Here is a 24,070-nt window from a genome sequence, read left to right on the forward strand (position 1 = left end):
CCCATTAAAGCAGGGACAGTCCTTTTTCCCCTGTCCACTGTTCTTCTTCCAGCACTCCCTCATTGAGTACTGTGAAATATTCACGCATGTATGCAGCAATCACAGCCAAGAAGTTTGCATCCAACACAATCGTTTCTGTACAGCACTCCATATTTACAGTTGAACACTCCCGAGTACACATCACATGTGCTTCCAAAGCACCTTCAAAAAGTTCTGGAAAAATATCCACGATTTCAGCATCCAAAATCATCCAGACCAGCACCCATCATGCCTTTGACCATGCACACAAGTCTACTGCTTGCCCACACCCAGCACAACATAATGGAGCCATGAATGCGAACATGTGGCCAGAAACCACACTCCACAAACGTAACATAGCCTGCGGCACTTCTGCGCAACCCCGGCACCATAACACATCGATGTATGGAAGCATGTAACAGTTAGCAGATTCCATAAACATACCACTTCCTCCGCCACCCCTACGCAGTTCCATTCACAAAGTATGGTGTCACTGCCAAGCAAACCACACAATCTTCACAACAGTGGTCCTACTCCCAGGAAGCTACACAAACCAGAATATCCAAGCACATAGAAGATTCACTTCAACACTACCCTCTTCTATGCTGACAGTGTACCAACACTGCACCCAGTGGGCACAGTGCAGCACTTTTCACTGCACAATCTCCAGCCATACACCGAAAACCGTACGATGTTCTAACAATGACCGCAACCATGGAACCAACAATATATGCATGTCAGCGCACTTCTAGTGCTCTATGAAGAGTAAAATGTGCTCCACAACCTTTCTGTAAAGGGGACCCCCCCCCCCCTCTGCGCGATGCAGTCAAAACTGCATTGCTGCAATGGGTGTGGTGTATGCCTTGGCTTTTGGGTGCATGGCCTACGGTCTTTGGCCATGCACCCAATAGTCTAGGCCTTGCCCACACCCACCGCAACGTGATGCAGCCATGCATGCCAACATGTGACCAACTACCACACTCCACAGACGTACCACAGCCACCGCCACTACTACCAACCAACCTCTGCACCGTAATACAGCTATGCATGGAAGCATGCAACAGTTAGCAGAATCTATAAACATAGCACAGCCTCCGGCACCCATACCCACTTTCACTCACATAGTATGTTGTTACAGCCAACCAAACCAAAAATTTTTTCACAACAATGGTCGTGCTCCCAGCACTCTATTCAGTACACACCAGCAATACCTCATAGTGCAGTAGAGTAGTCAGCACTCTGTGCAATAGACACTACACAATCCTATAAAATATGCACTTCACCCCTATCCACTTCTATGCACACGCTATTTAAGTATTGCACCCACTGTGCACACTGCAGTATCCATGCACATAGAAGATGCACTTCAACCCTACCCGGATCAATGCTGACAGTATTCCAACACTGCACTCAGTGCACATACTGCAGAACTGTTCACTCCATTAGGTGCAGCCATGGAGTAAACACTGTAGGAAGTGCTAATAAGCACCACACCCATGGAATCAACAATGTATGCAATGCTGACGAACCACACACAGAAGGCAACAATGTCAAACCTAATTGCAAACACAGCACATATTTGTCGGTGCAAGGCCTCCATCCATGCATCAAATGGACTACAGTCATACCACATGCAACACACCTGAGTACACGCTATGTTACAATGTGCATGTCATGTGGAATGCACCCCCCTTCTAGTTGAGCTCCCACCAGTCACCATGGAAAGAGGTCTCTGCATCAGCTATCGTGCCGTAACGAAGCCTGCTTGCATTCAGTGCACATGGTAGTCACCTGTGCAGAGACCCGCGAATTGTCGCTGTATGCATGGATACTGCAGGCACGTCGTTTTCGTCCACCTATTTCCATATATCAGATGAACCACTTTTCACTCCCCCACCCTTTCCATCCCTCCTTCCCACCACCACATGGCATAATATATGTTTTGAAATGCACTCCCCTTCTGCAGTTCAGCTGCCAAAAGTCACCACGATAAGAGGTTGCGGCACGAGCTATCATGCCGTGATGAAGTATGCCTGCATTCACCACACATGGTAGTTGCCTGTGCAGGAACCGGCGAATTGGCGCAGTATGCATGGATACTGCAGGCACACCACCGTCTTCGTCCACCTAATAATCACACATCTTGGATGAACCACTTCTCTCTCCCCCCCACCCTTTCCATCCCTTCCTCCCACAACCACATGCCTTACATTATGTTTGTCAGTTCCTTTCGGCGCTGCACTGTCCTCCGATACATCATGGCGGCGTTTCCAAAAACGTTCACGCACAGCACGCTTCCCTCCAGCCAACTACCGGCCGTGACCAATGTTCGCCGACATCACGGCGTACTGCAAGCCAACGAGACTTCTGCCCATGGAGCGAACATCAAAATGGGTCTGCAGAGCGCAGCCAGATATCACACATTTTTTGAGGCGTACAGTTGAGTTCTTTGCAACAAAAGTAGTGGTCGGATTTCCACCAAAAGCACAAAAGCAAACTTTCAGAACCAATCCTCCGCTGCTGCCGCAAATTTGGTGAAAATCCGTCCAGTCGTTTGGGCTGTAGCCGTGCACAAGTTTTTGCCCATGCAGTCTATGGGGAAAAAAAATTGGGTTCCCTGCTATAACTTTTCCCCCCTGCACGAAACCTCACCAAACTTGCTAAATAAATTCAGAGCGGGCCATATACTTTTTTTGCAAAGTTTGGTGAGGATTCCTCCAGGGGGAACAACGTTATAAGCCACCCTAAAAGTGGTCTTCCTATGGATTTAGCAACTTAACCATAACTACACGCCCGCTACCTGAGGCCGTGTAATACACACACACCATTGGTAACCCGCACCTTTTACCAATTGCATGCTTTGGATTTCGGGAGTAGTAGTGGTGTGAGGTATAAATCAGCATAACATATAACATTTTTCAGAAAGCATCTCTCTCATACTTAACGTGGCCAAAACCCATGGTGATGCCATCAGCGTGGTATTTTAAAGTTTGGTGCTGTTTTTCCTGGCTGTTACATGAGCGGTTTACCATTCCGAGAGTGGTTTTGCACTTCTCCACGCCATGCAGGATATATATATTTTGAGTTGATGAAATTCGAAGCAAATAGTAGCCTGGTGTATGTGATGTATGAATAACTATTGTTAAGGCGTTATGGGAAGACAGGGCTTTTTTCCAATGGCGCTGATGTATGTATGTATGCTGTGAGAATAATGTTATACTGCACAGTTTATGCTTTTTAGCTGGCTCAATCTGCGATCATTTTTCTGATTTTTATTTCGAATCGAAGTGTCATATTATTCCTGAATATCTCAGGCATCATTCCTGCCACTCCACCATCCTCCACCTTTTATAACCCCAGCCTCTTCTGTATTCCCCACACAACCAACCACACATCGGACTGTAGCACAATTGGCCCTTTATCGAAGTTTTGCGTGTGTGCCATCTTCTTTCTTTTCCTCTTCTATCATTTTCTTCTTTATCTCGTTGTTTATTTTTCTTTCTTTTAGACTGAAAGAGAAAATAAAGGCAGATTGAAAGACAGGCTGCCATGGGCTGTAGGTCTGGGATTGTATCAGCACAGTAAACTCTAAAGCCACCTGTGCTCCAGTGGCGGGGTGATTAGAAGCTTGTGTGTATCTAAAACAAGTGACCACCACAAAATTAAATCTGCACAATAAGAGCAGTGAAACACAATTTTTGTGATATGGTGGTGTGAAATTAGGGAGCCTAGCGCGAGACGGAACGCTGCCTGTCCCTGCTCCCGTGCGGACAGAGAGCACTGTGTGCTGCCTTTCTATCTGTCTCTCTGTGCTATCACTTGTTCTCGCTCTCTGTGATGTCAGTATCTGCTGTCTCTCTCTGCACTGCCACTCTCTCTCCGCCCTGCCACTCTCTCTGTCCTGTCTATGTATTGTCTCTCTCTCTGTGCCGTCTTTCTCTGTGCTGTCTCTCTCAATGCACTGTCTATGCTCTGTTTCTCTCTGTGCTGTTTGTCTCTATGTGCTGTCTATGCTATCTGTCTCTTCTTTCCCTCTCTGCTCACCCTCTACGCTCTTTCTGCTTCCCCTCTCTCTCTCTCTGCATTCTCTTTCTCTCTCTCTCTCTCTCTCTCTCTCTCTGTGTGCTGGCTCTTTCTATGCTTTCTCTCTGTGCTCTCTCTGTATTGTCACAGAGTGGCTGGTTTCTTACACTCTCACCCTTTCTTACTAATATTTCCTTTTGCTCATCACCAATGCACCCTCTATCAATGACCTCCTCCGTCCCTGCACCCCTTATCACATCCACCTTTGAAACTTTGAATTTTCCTCCTTGCACCGTGGTGCCTTTTAAATTCAAGGAATAACAGGAAATGCCAAAATTAATGGCATTGCCAATGCTTGTTGTACAGGGTTACTAGCCCCATGTCTTTCAATGATGCATCATGCAGGTACCTCTGGCTCAGCTATGATTGCATTAAATAGGCGGTAAAAGAGTGGCATCAAAAACGTGGGTTCCGCTTTAAACAAATAAGCCCGGTCCTTATCTGGGCATGGTGCTTTGCTGTCTTTTTGCCCTATTATAGCATTCCTGATATCAGTCATTGCAAAATACTTAGCTTCATGGTGAATTATATTGTTGGTGGTCTCGTCACAACTCACAGGCTTGTGAAGATTCCCACATTCAGCATGCAGGTTTCGAAAAGGGGTGCCACACATGTTCAATAATGTTACCATGTGTGCTATTCCCTTTTCCCGTGTCCACTGGGATTATCAATTTCCAAAAGTGAGTAATATTTCTATTTTGCACTGCATCCAACCACAAGCTTCATGTTTCACCTGCTAATGCCTTTTTTTGTTTTATGGTCTTTTTATAGGTATTTTAGCAACATAGAGCATGGCCCTACCAATAATCTCCACATTCTTAATATCGTTTATTAGCTCTTTATAAAATCAGCCTGATATTGGCTGCTTTGATTATGCCCCCAGGTTTCGTTACACAGGGAGGATGTGTTCTATCATAGCTTCATAAATTCGTAATATCTCTCCTTCCTTTAATTCTTTCCCACATAGGATAGCCTTGAGGGGTTCCATAATATTATGGTACAGATCAGGAAGGGTGTCTTTCTCCTCTAATTAAGCTCATTTAATTGCGCATGTATGGTGGCCTTGTATCACTATATTTTGAGGGGATTTGTTCCTCGGATGTATTCCTCATCTATGACAGATAATCACCACAGCTGTGCTGCTTCGGAAAATTTCCAGCTCCTGCGTCAATGACGTCGATACGCCCCTTTGAGGACCTCCTCCGACGGCTGACGTCACCCGATGTTATATCTAGGGCGCACGACGCCCGTAGCCTCAGTTCCGTTTTTTCCGCGAACATGTTCACTTCATAATCTCGGCGCGCCTCGGTTCTTATGATTTCTATCAGTTCTTTGTACTTGGTTGTTTGTGAAGATATCATGTCTTCGTCTTCTACCCCGCGGTCGGGCTTCAAGAAGTGTCGGGAGTGCGGTTCCAAGATGTCGCTTTACGGACCCGCATGACGTCTGCCTCTGGTGCCTCCGCGAGGACCACGCCACGGATGACGGTGATGATTTCCAGTCTTTGACGTCGAAGGCCTTGTGGGAGCGGAAGAAGAAGCTATCTGTAGGTAGGGTTTCCAAACCCTGAAAGTCGAAATCCGCTGGGCTTTTGACCGACGATTCGAGGGGTGACTCTCTGTGTCGGCGTAAATCCAGGGGGATCTCGGTCCCAGAGTGGTTCCCGCCATTCCTCTGCCTCTTCTAGGCACTCGCGGAAGCACCGTCACCGGTCGCCTTCCCCGTCCGAGGACTCCGCCAGACGGCGAGTAGCTTGTCCCAACAAGCATTCATCTCCGGCGAAATGTGACGCATTTCACAACGAGATGATGGCGATTTTTGAATTTCAGGGCTCTGTTCCGTCCGCGCCATCGAAAGAAGCCGGCAAGGAAGACGCTGGGGCTGCCGCTCGCACGCCTTCGAGCTCGGGCGGTTAGCGCGATCATCGGGAACAGTCAAAGTCCTGATCGGACAAGGTAGATAGCTCTAGCCATGCCCGCTCCAGGTCCCGGTCCTCGACGCCTTCGAGACCGTCGGAGCCTGTGAGGTCTTCTAAGAAGACATCGATGCCATCGGCGCCATGTCCGTTGAGGGACTCTCTTGAGGCTCTACCTCCGAGGAAGTCATCGACACCATCGGCGCCAAGGCCGTCGAAGGACACGCTCGGGGCGCCGCCCTCGAGGCCTGTGTTGAAGCCATCGGCACCACGATCGATGCCGATTCCGTCAAAGCCCTCGACTCCTTTTGTGGAGGCTTTACCGGGGGTACCCCATGCATCGGTGGAAACTCCGAAGAAGGCCGTGAAGAAGTCAGTGAGGCCTGTATTTGAACCTTATTCTGTGCCTTCATCCAGGGATTTATTCCAGCCTCTGGATTACATCTCTGAGGTGGATGAAGGGTCTGATGAAGGTTTGGTTCCTGATGAGGTTCCTGACAAACTCTTGTCTGGTCATAGCCATTTGGAAGACCTGCATCAGTCTTTGCACGACGCCAGTGGTCTGGACACCTCTCCGGAGTTCGGTAGGCCTGAGCCTGGCGCGCACGCTGAGTCTTCATACCGGCGTCTCATGTTGAGAGTGACGGAGTACTTGGGATGGTCTGTGCCACCAGTGGATTTTCTGCAGGATGACCTGACAGATATCCTTGACCAAGGTCCACCCACTGACCCGGTGCTGCCATTTTATATGGCTTTACAGAGAAGGGTGGCGGCGGCTTGTATTGCTCCGGAGAGTCTCCCGGCAGTGAGCCAAACCGTTGCCGAAAAAATACTGTCCAGCCAGTAGTGACCCCTGCTACTTGATGACGCACCCTGCTCCGGAGAGTTTGGTGGTGCAGGCGGCTACAGCCCCGGCAAAGCAGGCGTCGTACCATACCATCCCTCCTGATAGGGACGATAAACGTTTTGATGGCTGGGCGAAGAAAGTGTTTTCTTCAGGCGGTATGGCTTTACAGGCAGCCAACTCTGTGTGTGCCTTAGCACATTTCACTCACACTCTGTGGAATTGTGTGTCTTTGGCGGCTGAACATATTCCCGAAGGGGAGGAACGGGATGGTTTTCTTGCCCTTGTCCAGGATGGCAAGGATGCCATGTGTGAATCCGCGGAGTCGGGTCTGGACATGGCAGACTGTCAGCCGGTCCATGGCGGCAAGCACCGTGATGCGTGGATTTGCATGGTTGCGGAAGTCAGGGTTTGCTCCTGACGTACAAGCCCGGCTTCTCAACATGCCCTTTGATGGTGTACATCTTTTTGCCAGCAAGGCTGACGAGAGCCTTCAGAGGTTTCAGACCTCCAAAGCTGCAGCAAAGTCGTTGAGCGCTGCAGTCCGCCAACCTCTGCCTTTTCGTCCTCTGGGACAGCAATGGAGGGGAGGTTCCTTTCGATACTACTTGCCTTTTGGTAGACCCAGGGGAGCGGCCAGTCAAAGGGGCCAACGTAGGAGTACCAGAGGTGGTAAACAAGGTACTCGAGGTGCCAAAGCCACTCGGGCAGTTGCCTCTTTGCCCTCAGGCACTGCCGCAGCCGCTTCAGCTCAGTCACGAGGCTGTGTCCCATGGTTCGCCGGTTGGGGGAAGGCTGGTGCAGCATCTTGTAGAATGGCGTGCTATTACTTCAGATGAGTGGGTTTTGGAGATCATAGCCCACGGCTATTGTCTTCCTTTCCGGCAGAGGCCTCACAACAATCCACCAGGGAATCTCTCATTGAATCGTCCGGACCCGCTCCTTGCGCAGCAAATCAAATCCCTGCTGGAGAAAGGCACCATAGAACTGGTGCCTGTAGCGGAGAGGAACAAGGGATGGTATTCCCCATATTTTTTGATCCCGAAAAAAGACGGGATTGAGACCCATCGTGGACTTGCGTGGTTTGAACAAGCTCCTCAGGAAGGACAAGTTCAAGATGGTTACTCTTTCTCAAGTCCTCCAGGCCCTTCAGCTTCAGGACTGGTTGGTGTCTCTCGACCTCAAGGACGCTTACTTTCATGTGCTGATTCATCCCAAGCACAAGAAGTACCTGAGGTTCGCGGTTGGCGACTCGCACTTTCAGTTTTGGGTCCTGCCGTTCGGATTGACCTCTGCCCGAGGGTCTTCACCAAGCTCATGGTGGTGGTGGCAGCGTATCTCAGGAAAGGGGGGATTCATGTCTACCCATACCTGGATGATCGGTTGATCAGGGGGTGCTCTCCCGAGCAAGTCCTGGATCATCTGTCGTCACCTGCCACTCCCTTCACAAGCTGGGCTTCTCCCTCAACTTAAAGAAGTCCCACTTGACGCCTACCCATTGGCTCCAGTACATCAGAGCAGTGCTCAACACATCCCTGGGGCTGTGTTCGCCTCCCCAGGTGAGGGCTCATCACATTCTGCAGATGGTACACAAGTTTCAACATGAACAAAGTCTCCCGTCGTTCGAGTTCTTGAGGTTGCTCGGCCTCATGGAATCCTGCATTCTACTGGTGCCAGCGACCAGGTTGCAGATGAGATCTCTGCAATGGGCTCTCAAGATGCAGTGGTCGCACGGCAGGATGTTGGATCCCATTCAGTTGCCGCCCTCGGTCACCCAGGATCTTCTGTGGTGGGCCGTCTAAGGCAATCTGATGAAGGGGCTCCATTTTGGCTACCCTGGCCGGAGGTAACGATTGTGATGGACACATCCCTCAAGGGATGGGGCGCTCATGTCAACGAGTTGACAGTCAGCGGTCGTTGGTCTCCGTCGGAGTCCAGACTCCATATCAATCTGTTGGAGCTGAGGGCCGTCAGGCTAGCCCTGAAGGCTTTTTTGCCATCTGTGCGGGGGAAGAATGTCCTGATTCTGACGGACAATACAGTGGCCATGCACTACCTCAACAAAAAGGGGGGGGCAGGGTCTCTCCCACTGTGCAGAGAGGCGATGCAGCTCTAGTTCTGGGCCATCCAGCAGGAAATTTCGATCTCGGCAGTTCATCTGGCCGGAGACAAAAACGCTGCGGCAGACGCTCTGAGCAGGCAGAGCACGGTCTCTCACGAGTGGGAGCTGGCTCAGGAAGTTCTCTTGGAGATCTTCCCCCTTTGGGGGACCCCACTAGTGGATCTCTTCGCCACCAATGTCAACCGGAAGTTCGACAGATTCTGCTCACGGGAATTTCCTCCAAGAGGAGCCTTGGTGGACGCGTTCGTAGTAGAGTGGTCCTTCCCACTGCTGTACGCTTTTCCTCCAGTCCCCGTCATTCCGCAAGTGCTGCAGAGGTTACGGAGGTTCGGTTCCCGAATGATCCTCATTGCTCCAGCATGGGCCAGGAGAACGTGGTACCCGGACCTTCTCGACATGTCCATCTGCCCTCCACGCCGTCTTCCCTACCGAGACGATCTGCTGTCACGGGAGGGGGGGTCAGGTTCCCCATCCAGAGGTCCAGTCCCCCCACCTTCATGCTTGGCTTCTGAAAGGTTGAGGTATAAGGATTGGGACCACCCTGAAGACGTGATGGAGCTGTTGCTTTCGACCAGAAGGCCCGCAACAAAGTCCCTGTACCGTTGCCGTTGGAGAAAGTTCTGCGACTGGTGCAGGGTCAAGAATGTGGATCCTTTTTCATGTAATATACAAGAGAAAGTTGGCTATGTCTGTCCAACTAAGTCTGGCACTCTCTATATAGCTCGCATAGAGCTTCTTGGTAACATTGTTGTAGTTTGTGTCATCTTAACCGGAAGATTCTTCGAGTGTTTCTCTACATCAGCAGTTATTGTTTATCAAAAACAAGCTTTTTCCAAACCAAAATGGCTTCTTTATTCGCAGTCTGCAGACTGCTAGGTACAAAACAAGAAGCGGTTACTGGTGTAGTTAATTTAATGCCAATGCATTTCGGAGTGTAACTCCTTCGTCAGGGCGTTGACCACACTTAAGCGTTTCCTTGTGACATCTAACACCGCTTGTGAGCGGGAGACCATATATTTCCAATGATTCAACGGTATCAATATGCTGTATTCGTGGCGTGAAAGCAGCGTGGCACAGGAAAAGGTGCCAGAGGAATGGCACCTTTTTCATGTGCCATTCCTGTGGTTCTGTCTTTTTTTGCTTTCATTAGCCCACAAGGGCCTGCAAGTGGGTACCATTAAAGGTTACCTGGCGGCGCGGTTCATATTTAAGCGCTTGTCTGAGGAGTGTTCTTATTTTAAGACCCCGTTGATTTCTCAGTTTCTGAAAGGGCTGACTCATGTGTTTCCATCGTCACCTTTCCAGGTGCCGTGATGGATTTGAATTTGGTTTTAAAGTTCCTAATGGGAGCTCCGTTTGAGCCCTTACATTCTTGTCCCTTGAGACTGTTAACCTTTAAAACTGTATTTTTAGTTGCGGTTACTTCCGCACGCAGATTGAGTGAGTTGCAGGCACTATCCGCTAAGCCACCTTTCACGGTGTTCCATAAGGACATGGTTGTCCTTAGGGTTCGTCCTTCTTTTCCAGAAGGTTGTGTTGGAATTTCATTTGAGCCAGAAGGTTCTTCCGGCATTCTCTCCTCCTCGGCATCCTGGTAAGGGAGGGGAGAGGCTCCATAGTTTGGATCCTAGGAGAGCTTTAAGTTTCTACATCTCACGCATATCCCGGTTCAGAGTGGATGATCAGCTCTTTGTATGTTACGCTGGATGTTACGCTGGAAGGCGTTTGGGTCAAGCTGTTACTAAGTAGACCTTGTCCTGATGGATTATCTTGACCATCTCGGAATTCTACCGTCTGGCGGGTAAGGACCTTCTGGTAGGCTTGAGGGCCCATTCTACTAGGGGTGTGGCTGCCTCCACTGCTCTGCAGAGGGGTGTTCCCATTCGTAAAATTTGTGAAGCAGCCACATGGGCCTCTGTCCATACTTTTGTAAAACATTACTCCCTGGACTCTTTCCATGGGCAAGACTTAGCCTTTGGTAAGGCGGTCCTCTATTCTGCAATTTGATTGGGCATTCTAAATTTATAAATTCTTTTCCCACTTCCATACGTTGGTACTGCTTTGGGAGTCTGTCATAGATGTGGAATACGTCGGAGGAACAAATCCCCTCGAAGAGCAAGTTACTTTCTTACCTGGTAACGTTCTTTCGATGGGATGTTACGACAACGTATTCCACATTGTACCCTCCCAGTCTGCCCTTCTACAGAATTTCTTATGCGATTGCAGCTTACGTTTCTGCAAGGCTTTCTGTAGTCATTCTGGCAGAAGATTGGTGCCACACGTTCTGGGAAAAAACTACAACTGAGGCTACGGGTGTCGTGTGTCCTACATATAACATCGGGTGACATCAGCCGTCGGGGGAGGTCCTCGAAGGGGCGTATCGACGTCATTGACGCAGACACCGAAAAAATTTCCAAAGCAGCACAGCTGTGGTGATTACCTGTCATAGATGTGGAATATGTCGTCGGAACATCTCATCGAAAGCTTGTTACCAGGTATGAAAGTAACTTGTTCTTCTATTTGTGGCTCTACTCTCAGATGAATTTATACGCATTATATCTAATCTCAAATCTGCACTCAGCGGTCTATGGTCTCTTTCAAAATGATCTAGCTCTCAAATCATTTTAGTAAATGCCTGTCAATAACAGGGAGAAGAGTATAATTGATGGGCGACTGCTTGTGACCTGCATTAACATAGATGTAGCTGGCTGGTCTCGCACTCTGCTTCCATTGCATGCTCTATGATCTAAACTATACAAAAGGCGCGCCGCGTCGAGGGCCTCCAAGCGAACACATTTCAGTGGGTTCGCACTCCATGCAGGCTATGTCTTGATTCACCAAGATTCCTGCCAATGCATCCAAAGGCTCAAATTGGGGGTTGAAGTCTTCAGCAAGCATAAAATATATATTGTTAGACCGTAACCTTTCCATAAATGTACTATTTATTAAAAGGATAGTGTCTACCCTAGTTTTATTGCCAGGACGATTATAAATATTGAAAAATATCAGATGATTTGGCAGCCAAATTCTTAAATGGATCTCGTGCACGTCATTGTGGTGTGCATTTAAGGCCCTAAACAGAAATCCCCTTCATTTGAAAAACCGCTTTGAAACTCTGCACCAAAAACGGCTGTGCTTTGCTTTCCCTGTCACATGAGTGGCAAGCAGTTGAACCCTGCAATCCAAACACAGCCCTGCATTGTTTTTGTTTCACTTGAATGACATGAAGTTATGCACTGCATCAAAAATGGCCTAATAGTACTTTTCATTCACATGAGGGGCAAGAATTGCAATCCTACAACCAGACACAGCTTTTGCTTTTCCTTTCACTTGAACATCTGCCCTTTAAAACCTTGCATATGAAAAACGGCTTGGCTTTTTCTTTCATTCAGTGTTAAATCAAAGAACCCCGTGGAAGGGGGCCTACCCCTCATTGGCAATGGACCAACAGCAAATGCCAACTCACTCAAAAAGGACAAATTAAAGAATCCTGTGACATACAAGATTGGAGTTAAAACATCCGACACAGAAACGGCTTGCACATGTGTAAAAAATAAATAAAGAAATGACTTTAAAAGGCCACAGTGAAAGGATAGTTTTGCTCGCAGTGAAATGTCAGTGAAAAATGCTGTGGGGGAGGGGTTTGACTAAACAATGTACATTATGTTCCCACCCACAAGACTTCAACTACCTTGGAAGAGGCTCACAAGACCGGGAAAAAACTGTTTTTGAGCTCGGCAGGAAACATCTTAATTGAAAGCCCTTCTCTCCACTGAAAGTTGCACCTACTAGTGAATCAGCCTGCAAAGACATGTGATGTACTGAGGATGTTATAATTCCCTGCTCTGCCAGACTTGAAGGCAGGGGCTCAGTGATTTCAAGGAAGGCAAGTGTGGCTTAAAAACTTGAACTGGGAGGTGTGAGTTCCTCCTGCACCCACTGCCAAGGACGAACTGGCAACTTCAAAGGAGGTAATAAAAATCTCTGGTCACCGGCTGTGGACAATAAAGCGCTCCTCCCACAGAGGGGGACAGATCTTCCAAGTCTGTTTTTAGGCATTTTTGTAACAATTAGAATGAGAAATAATTTTGTTTTATGCTATATTTCTATGTAATTTCCAGACGGTTTCTAAGAACTGTAAAGCATTTTCCTAGGACTTTGGGGACTTAAATGGCCAGTTAAGACTAGTTTCTGGCAGCTCGGAAGATGTGACAAGTATGAGATTTGATGGAAAGATGGAAGGTGAAATTAGGAATATGCATGATCATTTGCAAAGTCATAACTATTATATGTTTAAAGAAAACTACAAAAATGTGTCAAAGGGCCATGCTACCTCGTACGGAGTTGGCGATCGGCTTACCTAATTCCCTATGACCCCCTCAAACCGCATATCTAAGGCATATGTCAGGGGCTAGTAAAATATTAAGTTATGAGACATAACTGGATTTCGTTAAAAAGTGACCAAGAGAACAAATATGGGTAATAAAATGCCAATAGGCAGATGGTGCTCTCTTCTCTTGGACATATCATGACAGTGGGTGGAGAGAGGAATGGTAAACTGTCCTATCTGGGGGTTACGGGTAATTATAGAGTACTCCCGCCTAGATTGTAAAGTGAATGATGTCATTTGGGCTATTTAAGGGGGACTGTACTAAGTCAGGGGACACACAAAAAAAAATCAGTGGTGACAGGAGGAGGATGGAGAGGAGGCAGCTGAACCATACCAAGGAGAGTGCAGTGACTAGACCCCTTGCTAACTGTCCAGAGTGTCCTGAGATACAGCTGACTTTCCAGAATCCCAAACCAAGGCTTACTTTGTAAGTATCCAATAACTCCAGCCCTAAATTGCATAAGCCCTCCCTTTTGTAGCATTGCAGCCATTGAAAAGCCATTGAAAAGCCCATAATTGAAAACCCCATTGACAACCTCACATTGCTAGTGTAATTCAGTCACCTTCTCATAGAAGAATCTGTGCTTAGCCCATGTATGTTAGCACATTCCCTTCGGTAAACCTCTCAGTGTCTGTGTAAATCCACAGCATATTCTTAAGTAAATCAATTAATTCCCTCATTGAAATTCACGGTACAAGTTGGTTAAAATTTGAAATTAACCCCCTTGTCCCTAGTGTCTTTCTTTAATAATCATGGTCATTAAAGTGTTGCCTCAAAAGAATTGGTCTCCTTGTAACTGAAAACTGAATTTGCTTGTGTATTGTGTGCATTACCCCACGAATTCCTATTTGCATCTGTCCCAATGAAAACCCCAAACCATAGTCCCATTGAGAGCAATCCCTTTTGCCTACAATACTATCTATCAGGTGTCTCTGTCTGTGTCAAGGAAAACCGATTTTCCTATTCTGAGCTATACACCTTCCCTGAGCTGCCTGTCATTGTAAATTCTGTGTAAAACGAAAATTCAATTTGCTGTTTGGATTTTTCCTTTCGCATTTGCTTTCTCCCCAAAATCGATTTTCCTTCTTTATTTTCGTGTTGCCCTGGTGTGCTGCTTAGTAGTCTCTAAGCTTCACTATCTCCTCAAGTGTAGCCACACAAATTTCCTTTTATTCTGTCCCATAGCAGTTGTGAGTAGCTGTGTGAGTAATAATCAAAATCCTATTCTGCCGTTTTGCTCCAAAAACGGGTTTCACTTTCTTAGCAGGCCTTCAAGTAGTGGAAAGGCGGGGCGGCCATATCGCAACCCAAAAGGCTCCAGGATGTTATTTTACGGGAATTACGGGGAGTGGGGGATACACTGGAAAATATAGCACGGCCAGGAGACAAGTTCTTAGAAGAGGCACAGGAAGTGATGTGATTGCAGCAAGAATGTCAGAAACACTGTGATAGGTTGGGCAATCTAAGTTATAGAAGATATATTGAAAGACAACATGCAGAAGGAGACAAGTTGGGGCGATTGTTAGCCTGGCTTTATACGAATGAGAGCAAATGAGAACTGATCAGAGCAGTGGTTGGGAGTAGTGGAGAGTTGCATGAGACAGAGGAGGGAGTGAATAGATGCTTCTATGAATATTATAAGCAATTATATGAGGAAACCTCTGGATGTGATGTAGCGGAAATACGGGAAGCGCTGTCAGAGATTAGATTGCCCAAGTTGAGCACAGAGGAACAGGAGTGATTAGACGCTCCCATTACAGTAGAGGAATTGGAATATGTGATTAAAGAGTTGCTGACGGGTAAAGTCCCAAGGGCAGATGGGCTCCCCAGTAAATTTTATAAAGAATATAAGACTGATATTCTAACAGCACTGCTAGAAATGCTCAATGAATCGGTGGAAACGAGCAGATTGCCCGGATCTTTAAGGGAATCGATGATAGTCACCCTCCTGAAACCATGTATGCCAGATACCAACTGGGGCGCGTATAGACCCCTTTCGTTACTAAATCAAGATGGACCTCAGACTCCGGCCGGTTATAGCCAAACTTATACATTCAGACCAGACAGGATATGTCCCACATAGGAATATCACTGGTAATTTGTGTAGGTTACATCATGTGATAGATCGCACCCACAGAGATAGGCGACAGCTTGTAGTGGCATCACTAGACGCAATCTGTTTTGGCCAGGTGGCCATGGCTGCTGGCGGTATTGGAAGAGTTTGGTATGGGACCTACATATATTAAATGGGTGAAACTGCTATATAGCAAACCTGTGACAAGGGTGAAAACAGGTGTGATAATTTCAGTACAATGACAGTTAATTAAAGGTACAAGACAAGGGTGTCCATGGTCTCAGATGCTATTTCTATTGGCAGTGGAGACGCTCGCAATTCACCTGCGGGACGAGTATGGGGAAGTGGGGATAGAAACGGCAGAGGGACAACATTTAATATCATTGTATGCGGATGATATGTTGCTTTACCTGCAACATCCAGAGACTAACTTGCAGTTTGTCTTAGATATGATGGACCGCTACGCTGCCTTATCAGGTATAAAAATTAACCTGCTAAAGTCGAGTCTGTTTCCGTTAGGGGAATACCAGTGTGCAAGCTGCCAGTTGAATGGAAATTGGACACGTTTTGCTATCTCAGAGTGAACATTTATCATGACCCCCAATTGCAACATACACATACTACAGTTAATGCACTGCATGGGATTGAAAAGTCCATATCCTTTTGGGCAAGATTACCATTGCCCATGATGGGGCGGGTGGATGTTGGTACTCCCAAGACTCTTTCACTTTTTTACAAGCATCTCGTTTGCAATACTGAGACTGTTCTTCAGTAAACTGCATAACATATGTAGAGACTTTCTGTAATGCAATACAAGATGTAGAATAGTACTTTGGAAACTCCAGAACACTTACGACCTAGGGGGGGATAAAGCTACCCAATTTCGAGGTGTATTTTGTTGCTAGCCAGTTGCAATAAGTTGCCAAAGGGCTGGCAGATGAACAAACACACGAGTCACAGTTGTTGCAACAGGTGAGCAGTTTTTACCTGAAAGAAATTATATGGATGAACAATTCAAGCATGATCCGCTACCCCAGGTTGAAGAGATTGGGGTGGGCGATTTGGCATGGAGCTTCCCAATTGATAGGGGATGTTGCACCATATTCCCCACAGATCCCGCTGGTGGCATTGGAGGGAGTGAATGACCAATTGCGTTGAATGTAAGGAAATACTGGGAACCTAATGGAGTAGTGACCGTTGGAGACTTGGTCAAGGAGGGGGAGCCTCGGGAATTTGGGGCTTTGGTAGAGGAGGACGGAATGAACCCAGGGCAACACCTGACAAACTCCTGTTTACTACGGAGCCTCCAAAGCAGGTGGTCAGGGACTGAAGCTGGGTTACAGCTAGATGAAACTATAGAATCGTTTTATGATGTGTCAGAGGGGAGGACATGAAGTTTCGAGGATATACGAGTTGCTAATGTCCAGAGTGAGGAAGGAGTTGGCACAGATGAGGCCACAGTGGGAAGCAGATCTGGGAGAACCAATGTCGGAAGCAATGTGGAATAGAGCTATGGGGTACGACAAAAAGGTGTCCAGGAACTCTAGGCTCCAGCAGATACAACTGTATATAACCCACAGAGCGTACTTAACCCCGAATAGAATAGCAAAGTTTAGTCAAGCAGCAGTACAAACTTTCCTGAGATGCGTAGAGGTGAATGCGGAATTGATTCATATGTTTTTGGCCTGTATGGAAGTCGGAAGATTTTGGGGCGAGGTGGCTCAAGCATTAGCGAAAGCAGAGATCATTCTGGATATTGGATCCCCCTGGCTTTTCTGCTAGGGGGCTTTACAAGGACCAAGAGGGCCAAAGATGTGAGCAAACTTAAAGACTTAGCATATATACTGGCAAAGTGCTGGATAGCGATGGGATGGAAGGCACAGGCGAGACCCTTGGTGCAAGTATGGTGGAAGAACCTGTCAAAATGGGCAAATGCAGAAACTGTGGTGTGGCAAGAAGTAGTGGACAAGACTGAGGAGCCAGGGGATGAAGGGGTAGAGGCTTGGAGGCAGTTGATTGAAGGATTGGTCCCCTCCATGTAGGAGAGCCGGAGCACAGCCCTGCACGGTGACCGGCAGACAGGAGTTGTTGGAATTCAGTCAACAAAGTGGTGGAATTATGTGATTTTAAGTAGGCCGGGGTAGGGGAGGGGATTTTAGGGGACAAGCAGACAATGATGGCAATGTAACATGGTGTATACTGTCATGTGATGTCTGTACATTGTTGGATTATGTTAAAAATAAAAAAAATATAAAATAAAATAACAAAAGGAGGGCTGTCTTGAAGTCACGTTGGGGGGTGTATCTGCTGATGCTGGAATAATGGCACACCTAGGAGCTAATTTTCCATTCAGCTGGAAAGTGAATGGAAGGCATGAATGCCTTGAGTTAGGCTTTAATGTCTTTCATTCACTTCATAGCAAATTTACAATCATTTGTATGGCGGCGAGGAGGGGCAGAACGAAACTTAGGTTGCTGCTGTCTCCCTTCCTCTCCAACATACAAATGCTCCGGCATGCATTGTCATGCCAGCGCAAATGCTGGAGATCCCTTTGGGGTCCGCCAGCTTTATGCAACATGCATGGCAGGCAGCATGTACAATTAAACCCTCCCCTACATGCTCGTAAATCAGGCACGGTTTAATTTAATCTAGGAACACTGTTTACCATTCTCTCATGGTAGGCAGTGTTCCTAATTGAATTTCGTGGTCACATGGTAAGCTCGTATGTAAACGCATTTACTCACTTTACACGGCAAAAGTTGCTGGGCGGGAGCAGTTTAAGTTGCAGGGCAAACATAACGGCCCCCACCACCAAATTACACTTTTTTTTTTTTAAATAAAAGGAGCTCTGTATTCGTCTTTATTTTTTCATTTTTTTTTATTTTCGCATGGAGGCGGGATCCCTTGCAAGATTGCTACTGTCCTAAAACAGAAGCATGAATTGCAGTTAGGAGGGCAGGCTTCAGGGTTTTCTTAGCACCTAAAATAGTCCACTGTACTGAAGCATGGTGGTTTCCTCATGAAAGCAGTAAAGTGTCCACCGACAGTAAGGGAGCGCTGGGAGCCTGGAGTTCCCTGTGAGAGAGGCATCCAGTTGCAGAAATGCAGTACAGGGAGAGCAAATCATGACCTACGGCTGGTATTAGACTCCCGTACAGTACCGCCGGGTACAGCAGTCTTCGGTCTTGGTTCTATTTGGTCTTCCCTCCAGGCACCCGTCCTTTCAAAGCCCCCCCCCCCCCCCAATGCTTCAGTTTCAATTCCAGCTCTCCTCATTGTCTGGGTCACCCGCGTCCGATGTCCCTTTATTTGTGCAACAGAGTCCAGGTGCCTCTTTCAGTGGGACACTCATGAACAGCCATCACATGAGCTATGCACATGATTAAAGGTACTAGCACATAAAATGGAGCCCCTTACATTTTGTCCAGTTAAACAACACATTATTTACGTCACAAAGTGTGTTTGACAAGTTACATCTACATTACAAATAAATATTACTGACCACATGGTATGTTTTTTTACTCCTACGCATTTTAATAAAGAAAAGATGTCCTAAAATGCCGATGTGTTGCTTTCATTTTGTTGCCCCTGTGCTTTGTTTCTCTGTGGTGTGCAGATTCCTCTTAAATATTAGAGATGTAGAGTAGGGAACTACTCGTGGCTGGCGTGACGTTATCCTTTCTTCTATTATTTAAATTTGAATAAACGCCACCTCCCAACCTAGAGTGAAATATGGTGAAGCAAGCACGCCTGTGCCTGAGCCAATTAACCCATGCCTTCCCACAACTATGGCGTGATAGGTGGACCAATATGGGCCACTCACATTATATGTGGAACCTCGATATATGCCAATGCTAATTGTGTAGAATGGAAATGATGTGCTTGAAGCATCATATTTGTCAAATATTGCAAATGAGTTGCTTTTTTCTGCATGTATGGCTGGGAAATATTTAACTCTTATATTGTGATCTTGGCTCACATTGTTAGATTTCGAAATCCAGCTAAGGCAGGAATGGTCAAATATACAGAGTATACCATGGTGAACATAGCAGGAAAACTGGGATTAGTTTCTTTTCTTCTGCTTTTTCCAAGGGGAATCAAAGAAACTACCCCCGTTTTAATTTTTCTAACTACCAGTAACTTAATTGAAAGCACATTTTACAAGATCAAGTATGGAGCAGCCCAATCTCTAGACATGAAGAAATATTGCCAGAGCTAGAGAGGTAGTGCCAATTCTATGTTGCACTACGGCTTCCAGGATATTTACTGTGCTGGTTAGGGCTTTGTAAGCCTATTATATTAGTGTTTAATATGTATAATTGTGTGCTTCAGCTTGTTTAATTTGCAACTAAACGATGCGTATGAAAAAAATTAGATTGCATTCCACAGGTCACTAAAAAAATTCTAAAGCAAACTACATGGCGGTAATGTTCTGTTGGCACAGTTCCCAAAACCTTGGAATAATTTAAGCCTGATGAGAGAACAATCGAGCTTACCTTCAAGACCCAAATTTATTAAAATAGCATATGAGTGATCATTTTCCTTGATAACTTGCTAAATGTGCAGAGCTCTCCCCCATACTTTAACCCCAGAAAATACAGTTGGACTGTCTCGTTACCGTAACGTTTACTCCACTCTTCTCTTTGCATTCTCATCACTCAAGTTTACAACTCAAAATGCCATCCCTACATGCCATTGTCGGTCTACTTCCCTTTCTCCTCCATACACCCTACCTCTTAGAATTGCTCTTTTTGTTTTTAGCCATTTGTATTGGCATAAACTAAACATTAGAATCGTTACACCTAACCATTATAACATCTCATTATCCAACATCCATGTTTATTCAAATAGCAGTGGCACACAATTCCACTTTTGACATGTCCATGGTAGGGGTTTGTCGATCTGACCTGCTCTTCTGAAAAGCGCTCTGAAGTAGTGCAAGATGACCGTTTGGGGATTATACAAAACACTTGAATTAGATGCAAGCCGAGGTTAATGTTGCGTATGTGGCAGAGTTAATGTAAACTATCCTCTGGAGTAGCAATGGTGCCCACATGTAAGACAATATATGCAAAATGTTAACGTGGCTTATGACGGATGATGTATTTTTTATTTTGGTTTTTAGCATGTAGACTTGGAATGCACAGTGCACTTGTTAATTTGGTCCCTTTTTATTCTCCTCTTTAAGGGGTTCACTGGCCAGATATGCACCGTCTGGCAGACAGAGTGCATTTGGAGGAGCTGACCAAATTTGGCCTCTTGAAAGGCAATGTGGATGACATGGTGAAAGTTCATCTCGGTGCAATCTTTATGCCACATGGTCTGGGACATCTACTTGGAATTGATGTACACGATGTTGGAGGCTACCCAGAGGTAAGCATTCAAGATGTACACTTCTGTTGGGAAAAGTTATATTTTTTCTAGTTGCTCAGTGTTATGTAGAGATGCACTGCGGGGACAGAAATAAACAGCTTCACAGGCAGTAACATGAATACTTTATTCAGGGTAACCACCAGCGACATCTCACTTCCTGTCCTCTTTCCCACAACCAATCCCAACTCCTTTCAAATTCTACGAGCTCCCTTGATGGTCCATGACCTTATAAATGCCCCCAAGACCATAGACCTTACATCATCACTGTGTGACACGTGAATGAGCAGCCATGCGGTAAGGGCCTGGGGGAATCAGTGCGGCAATGAAGGACAAGAAAAGGTCTACAAAGGCCTTGATTAAACCCACACTCTAACACACCTCCCTTACTCCCGTCATCTTCAGCCACCGTTGTTCCCACACACTGCTAGAAATAAACCATTTTATCAATAAACACCCTTTCCTTGTTCCATATGCCTCCCCCATGAACTCTCACAGTGGGACCTGAATCCTGTTGAACTGTAACTTGTGTTGAATACCTAGAGTCCCCTTGTGGACCTTGCAAGCTGTTCTTAATTTGACAACACTTACCAGAGTTATGTGCACCCACACCTTTGCATTCTCTCTATAACTTTGGTCATGTCAGGATTCCTTCCATCAGACCTCCTCATCGATCCTGGGCACCACTGAATATTGGGTTGATGCATCCTCAGTAGTTCAAATTGTGTTTCCCCGGAAGTGGAATAAGGTGAAAACCTGCATTGGAACACTCTCTCCATGAGAATCTTAACCCAATCCCTGCCTGTGTTGACAACAGTCCTGCCGGCATCCATTATGGTATGTTCAATCCCTAAAATCAGCCGTTGCTCTTGGGGTGGTCCAATGATGTGGCCACGTGCTGTATACCATATTTCTCCAGCATGGGGTCTGGCATGGATTCACATGCTCATGAATATTCCCCGTCGTCAGGCTGGGAATCCTCGGTAAAGAAAAAACCAGTATCAGTTTCGTTTCTGATCTGTCTTTCGTAGTAATAACCAATCACTGGTCTCTGCGTCATACTGACCACAGCCAATGACTGCCCTCTACCTAAGCACCGCCTCTGGCAGCCATCTTCAGATTTTTACCGCACGTTCATGTGTTGGGATCCTCGTGCTATTGCTCTCGAGCGTTAGTCTATTTTTCGCGCTTTTTTCATAAAAAACTTCGATTCTTTCGGTCAAAGAGCCTCAAGCTTCACCGATCCTACATCCGATCAACGGGGACCCGTGTCGGATTCATCTGTGCCCCTCAAGGGTGAAGATTTCGTCGAGCTACACTTCGGAGGAATCCAGAAGCTTCTCAGGCCCGGTCTCGGAGATGGCCCAGGAGAAGGGAAGCTCGACGCCCGGAAAGCTGTTCAGGGTCTGCCCTGGATGCCAGCTGCAGAATGTCTTCAAGGAGGACGAACATTCTTTCTGCCTTTACTGCCTTCATGAGGACAAGACGCACGTGGAGAAGGACTGTGCGTTTTGCGGCAACATGTCGGAACGGACCATGAAGGACCGCCATCAACGTCTCGCCAACTGGCTGGAGGGTAAGAGCCCGTCTGGCGAGAAGAAGAAGAAATCCGAGCGGTCTTCTAAGACCTTTGAGGGCGCCCCGGCGACGGGGGCCCAATATAAGGCCAAGCACCGCGAGTCCGCTGGCACCGGGAGCGCCGAACGGTCGGGCTCTACGGGCGCCAGGCAGGGCGCACCCTCCCCGGCACCATCAACCACGAGCCAACGCTCTGGGTCGGGTAAGAGGAAGGCCGAGCACCCGGCGAAGCTCCTGGAGAGGCCCCGGTCGAGCTCTAAGGCAGAGGAGGAGCGTGGCAGTGCCCCCTCCCTCAAGGATAAGGCGGTGAGCGCACCTAAGGTGGTGAAGGCCTTGATCCATCCGACCAAGCCCTCTATCGAAACGGTCGCGGCGGCCCTGGCTCAGCCTGTGGTGGCTGCACCAGTGGTGGCGACCTCAGGGCCCAGAATCTCCCTGCCTCCTCGGAGGGAGTCTTCCTTTGTGCCCATCGATAGGACCCCCGTGAAACCCTCCGTGGGGAAGAAGAAGGGGGGGCAGGGCGTCGTCGGAGATTCGGCCTCAACCTCAGAAGAGGAGCTGATCGAGGTCTTAAGCCACGGCCTAGGCGTGGAAGAAGGCCAGCCCGTCGGAATGGACCCCGACGCAGGTGACGACGACGACATCGTCGAGGATACCGACGGGGCCCCTGCTCGCCCGTCGGATTCCCCTCTGCCAGCGCCGCAAGACAACTCGGCGGCCATTTTGTTGGCCATACAGTCCTTATGCTCCGAGATAAGGACGAGGCTACCGTTACCGACGGAGGAACCTCTCCCGTCGGGGGATCCAGAACCGGGACCTTCTGGTGTTCCCCCTACCAAGAAAAGAAGGATCCATCCACCACCTCCTTTTCAACCGTCGCGCCCCTTCCAGCCCTCCTCCCCGTCCACCCGAGGGGATGATACGGGGACTGACACGGCAGCGACGGGTACGGACGACGAGGCATACGACGAGGATTTTCCGTCGTCGCCTCCCACCAGGGCTTCTCCGCCCGACGAGATCGGATCTTTCCACTCCATGATCTCCAGGGCTTCCGAGCTTTTCCAACTCTGCCCTGAGGAGAAGAAAAAGGAAGGCTTCCTTTATCAGCGGCGCAAGGCCAAGAGGAAGACGGTCCTCTCAGTGCCTCTGTTGGACGACATTTGGGATGAGGGCCTTTCCCTCCTCAAGAACCCTTCCACGACGCCAGCTAGAAGAGACCGGTACGAGAAAAAGTACCGGGTCCCGGACACGGCCCCCCTGTGCCTCCGGGCGCAGCCTACCCCGGACTCCGTCGTCTCCGCGGCAGCCAGGAAGAAAGCGGGGGGGGGGTGCGGCCTCCACATCGACTTCCCCGCCGGACGGCGAGGGAAAGAAATTGGATGCTATGGGACGTAGAGTCATCTCGTCGGCAGCGACGACGATTAAAGCGGCCAACGCCTTGGCTATCGTGGCCCGCTATGACAGGGAGCTCTGGTACAAGATAGCTCCCCTGCTGGATTTTCTGCCGGACGACAAGAGGGCGGAGGCCCTTGAGATCCTGCAGGAAGGTGAGGTGGCCTCGGACCACGCCATCACCGTGGCGACGGACATCGCCGACACCGGGTTCCGCCAGCTGGGCAACGGCGTTTGCCTTCGACGTCGTGGATGGCTCAAAGCTACGGATTTCCGGCAGGAC

At 47.8% G+C, this 24,070-nt stretch overlaps 1 protein-coding gene across 1 annotated transcript in view; it reads left to right on the forward strand.

Moving 5' to 3' along the window:
* PEPD (peptidase D) overlaps nucleotides 1-24,070 on the forward strand; it is a 1,156,120-nt gene that overhangs the window by 1,009,547 nt on the left and 122,503 nt on the right. Inside the window, exon 13 of the mRNA XM_069639310.1 lies at nucleotides 20,636-20,820. Within this exon, the coding sequence (XP_069495411.1) occupies nucleotides 20,636-20,820 (185 nt within the window). The remainder of the gene's footprint in view (nucleotides 1-20,635; nucleotides 20,821-24,070) is intronic.

This window comes from Ambystoma mexicanum, chromosome 1q, assembly GCF_040938575.1.
Source record: "Ambystoma mexicanum isolate Mex_15411 chromosome 1q, UKY_AmexF1_1, whole genome shotgun sequence".
Lineage (NCBI taxonomy): Eukaryota > Metazoa > Chordata > Amphibia > Caudata > Ambystomatidae > Ambystoma > Ambystoma mexicanum.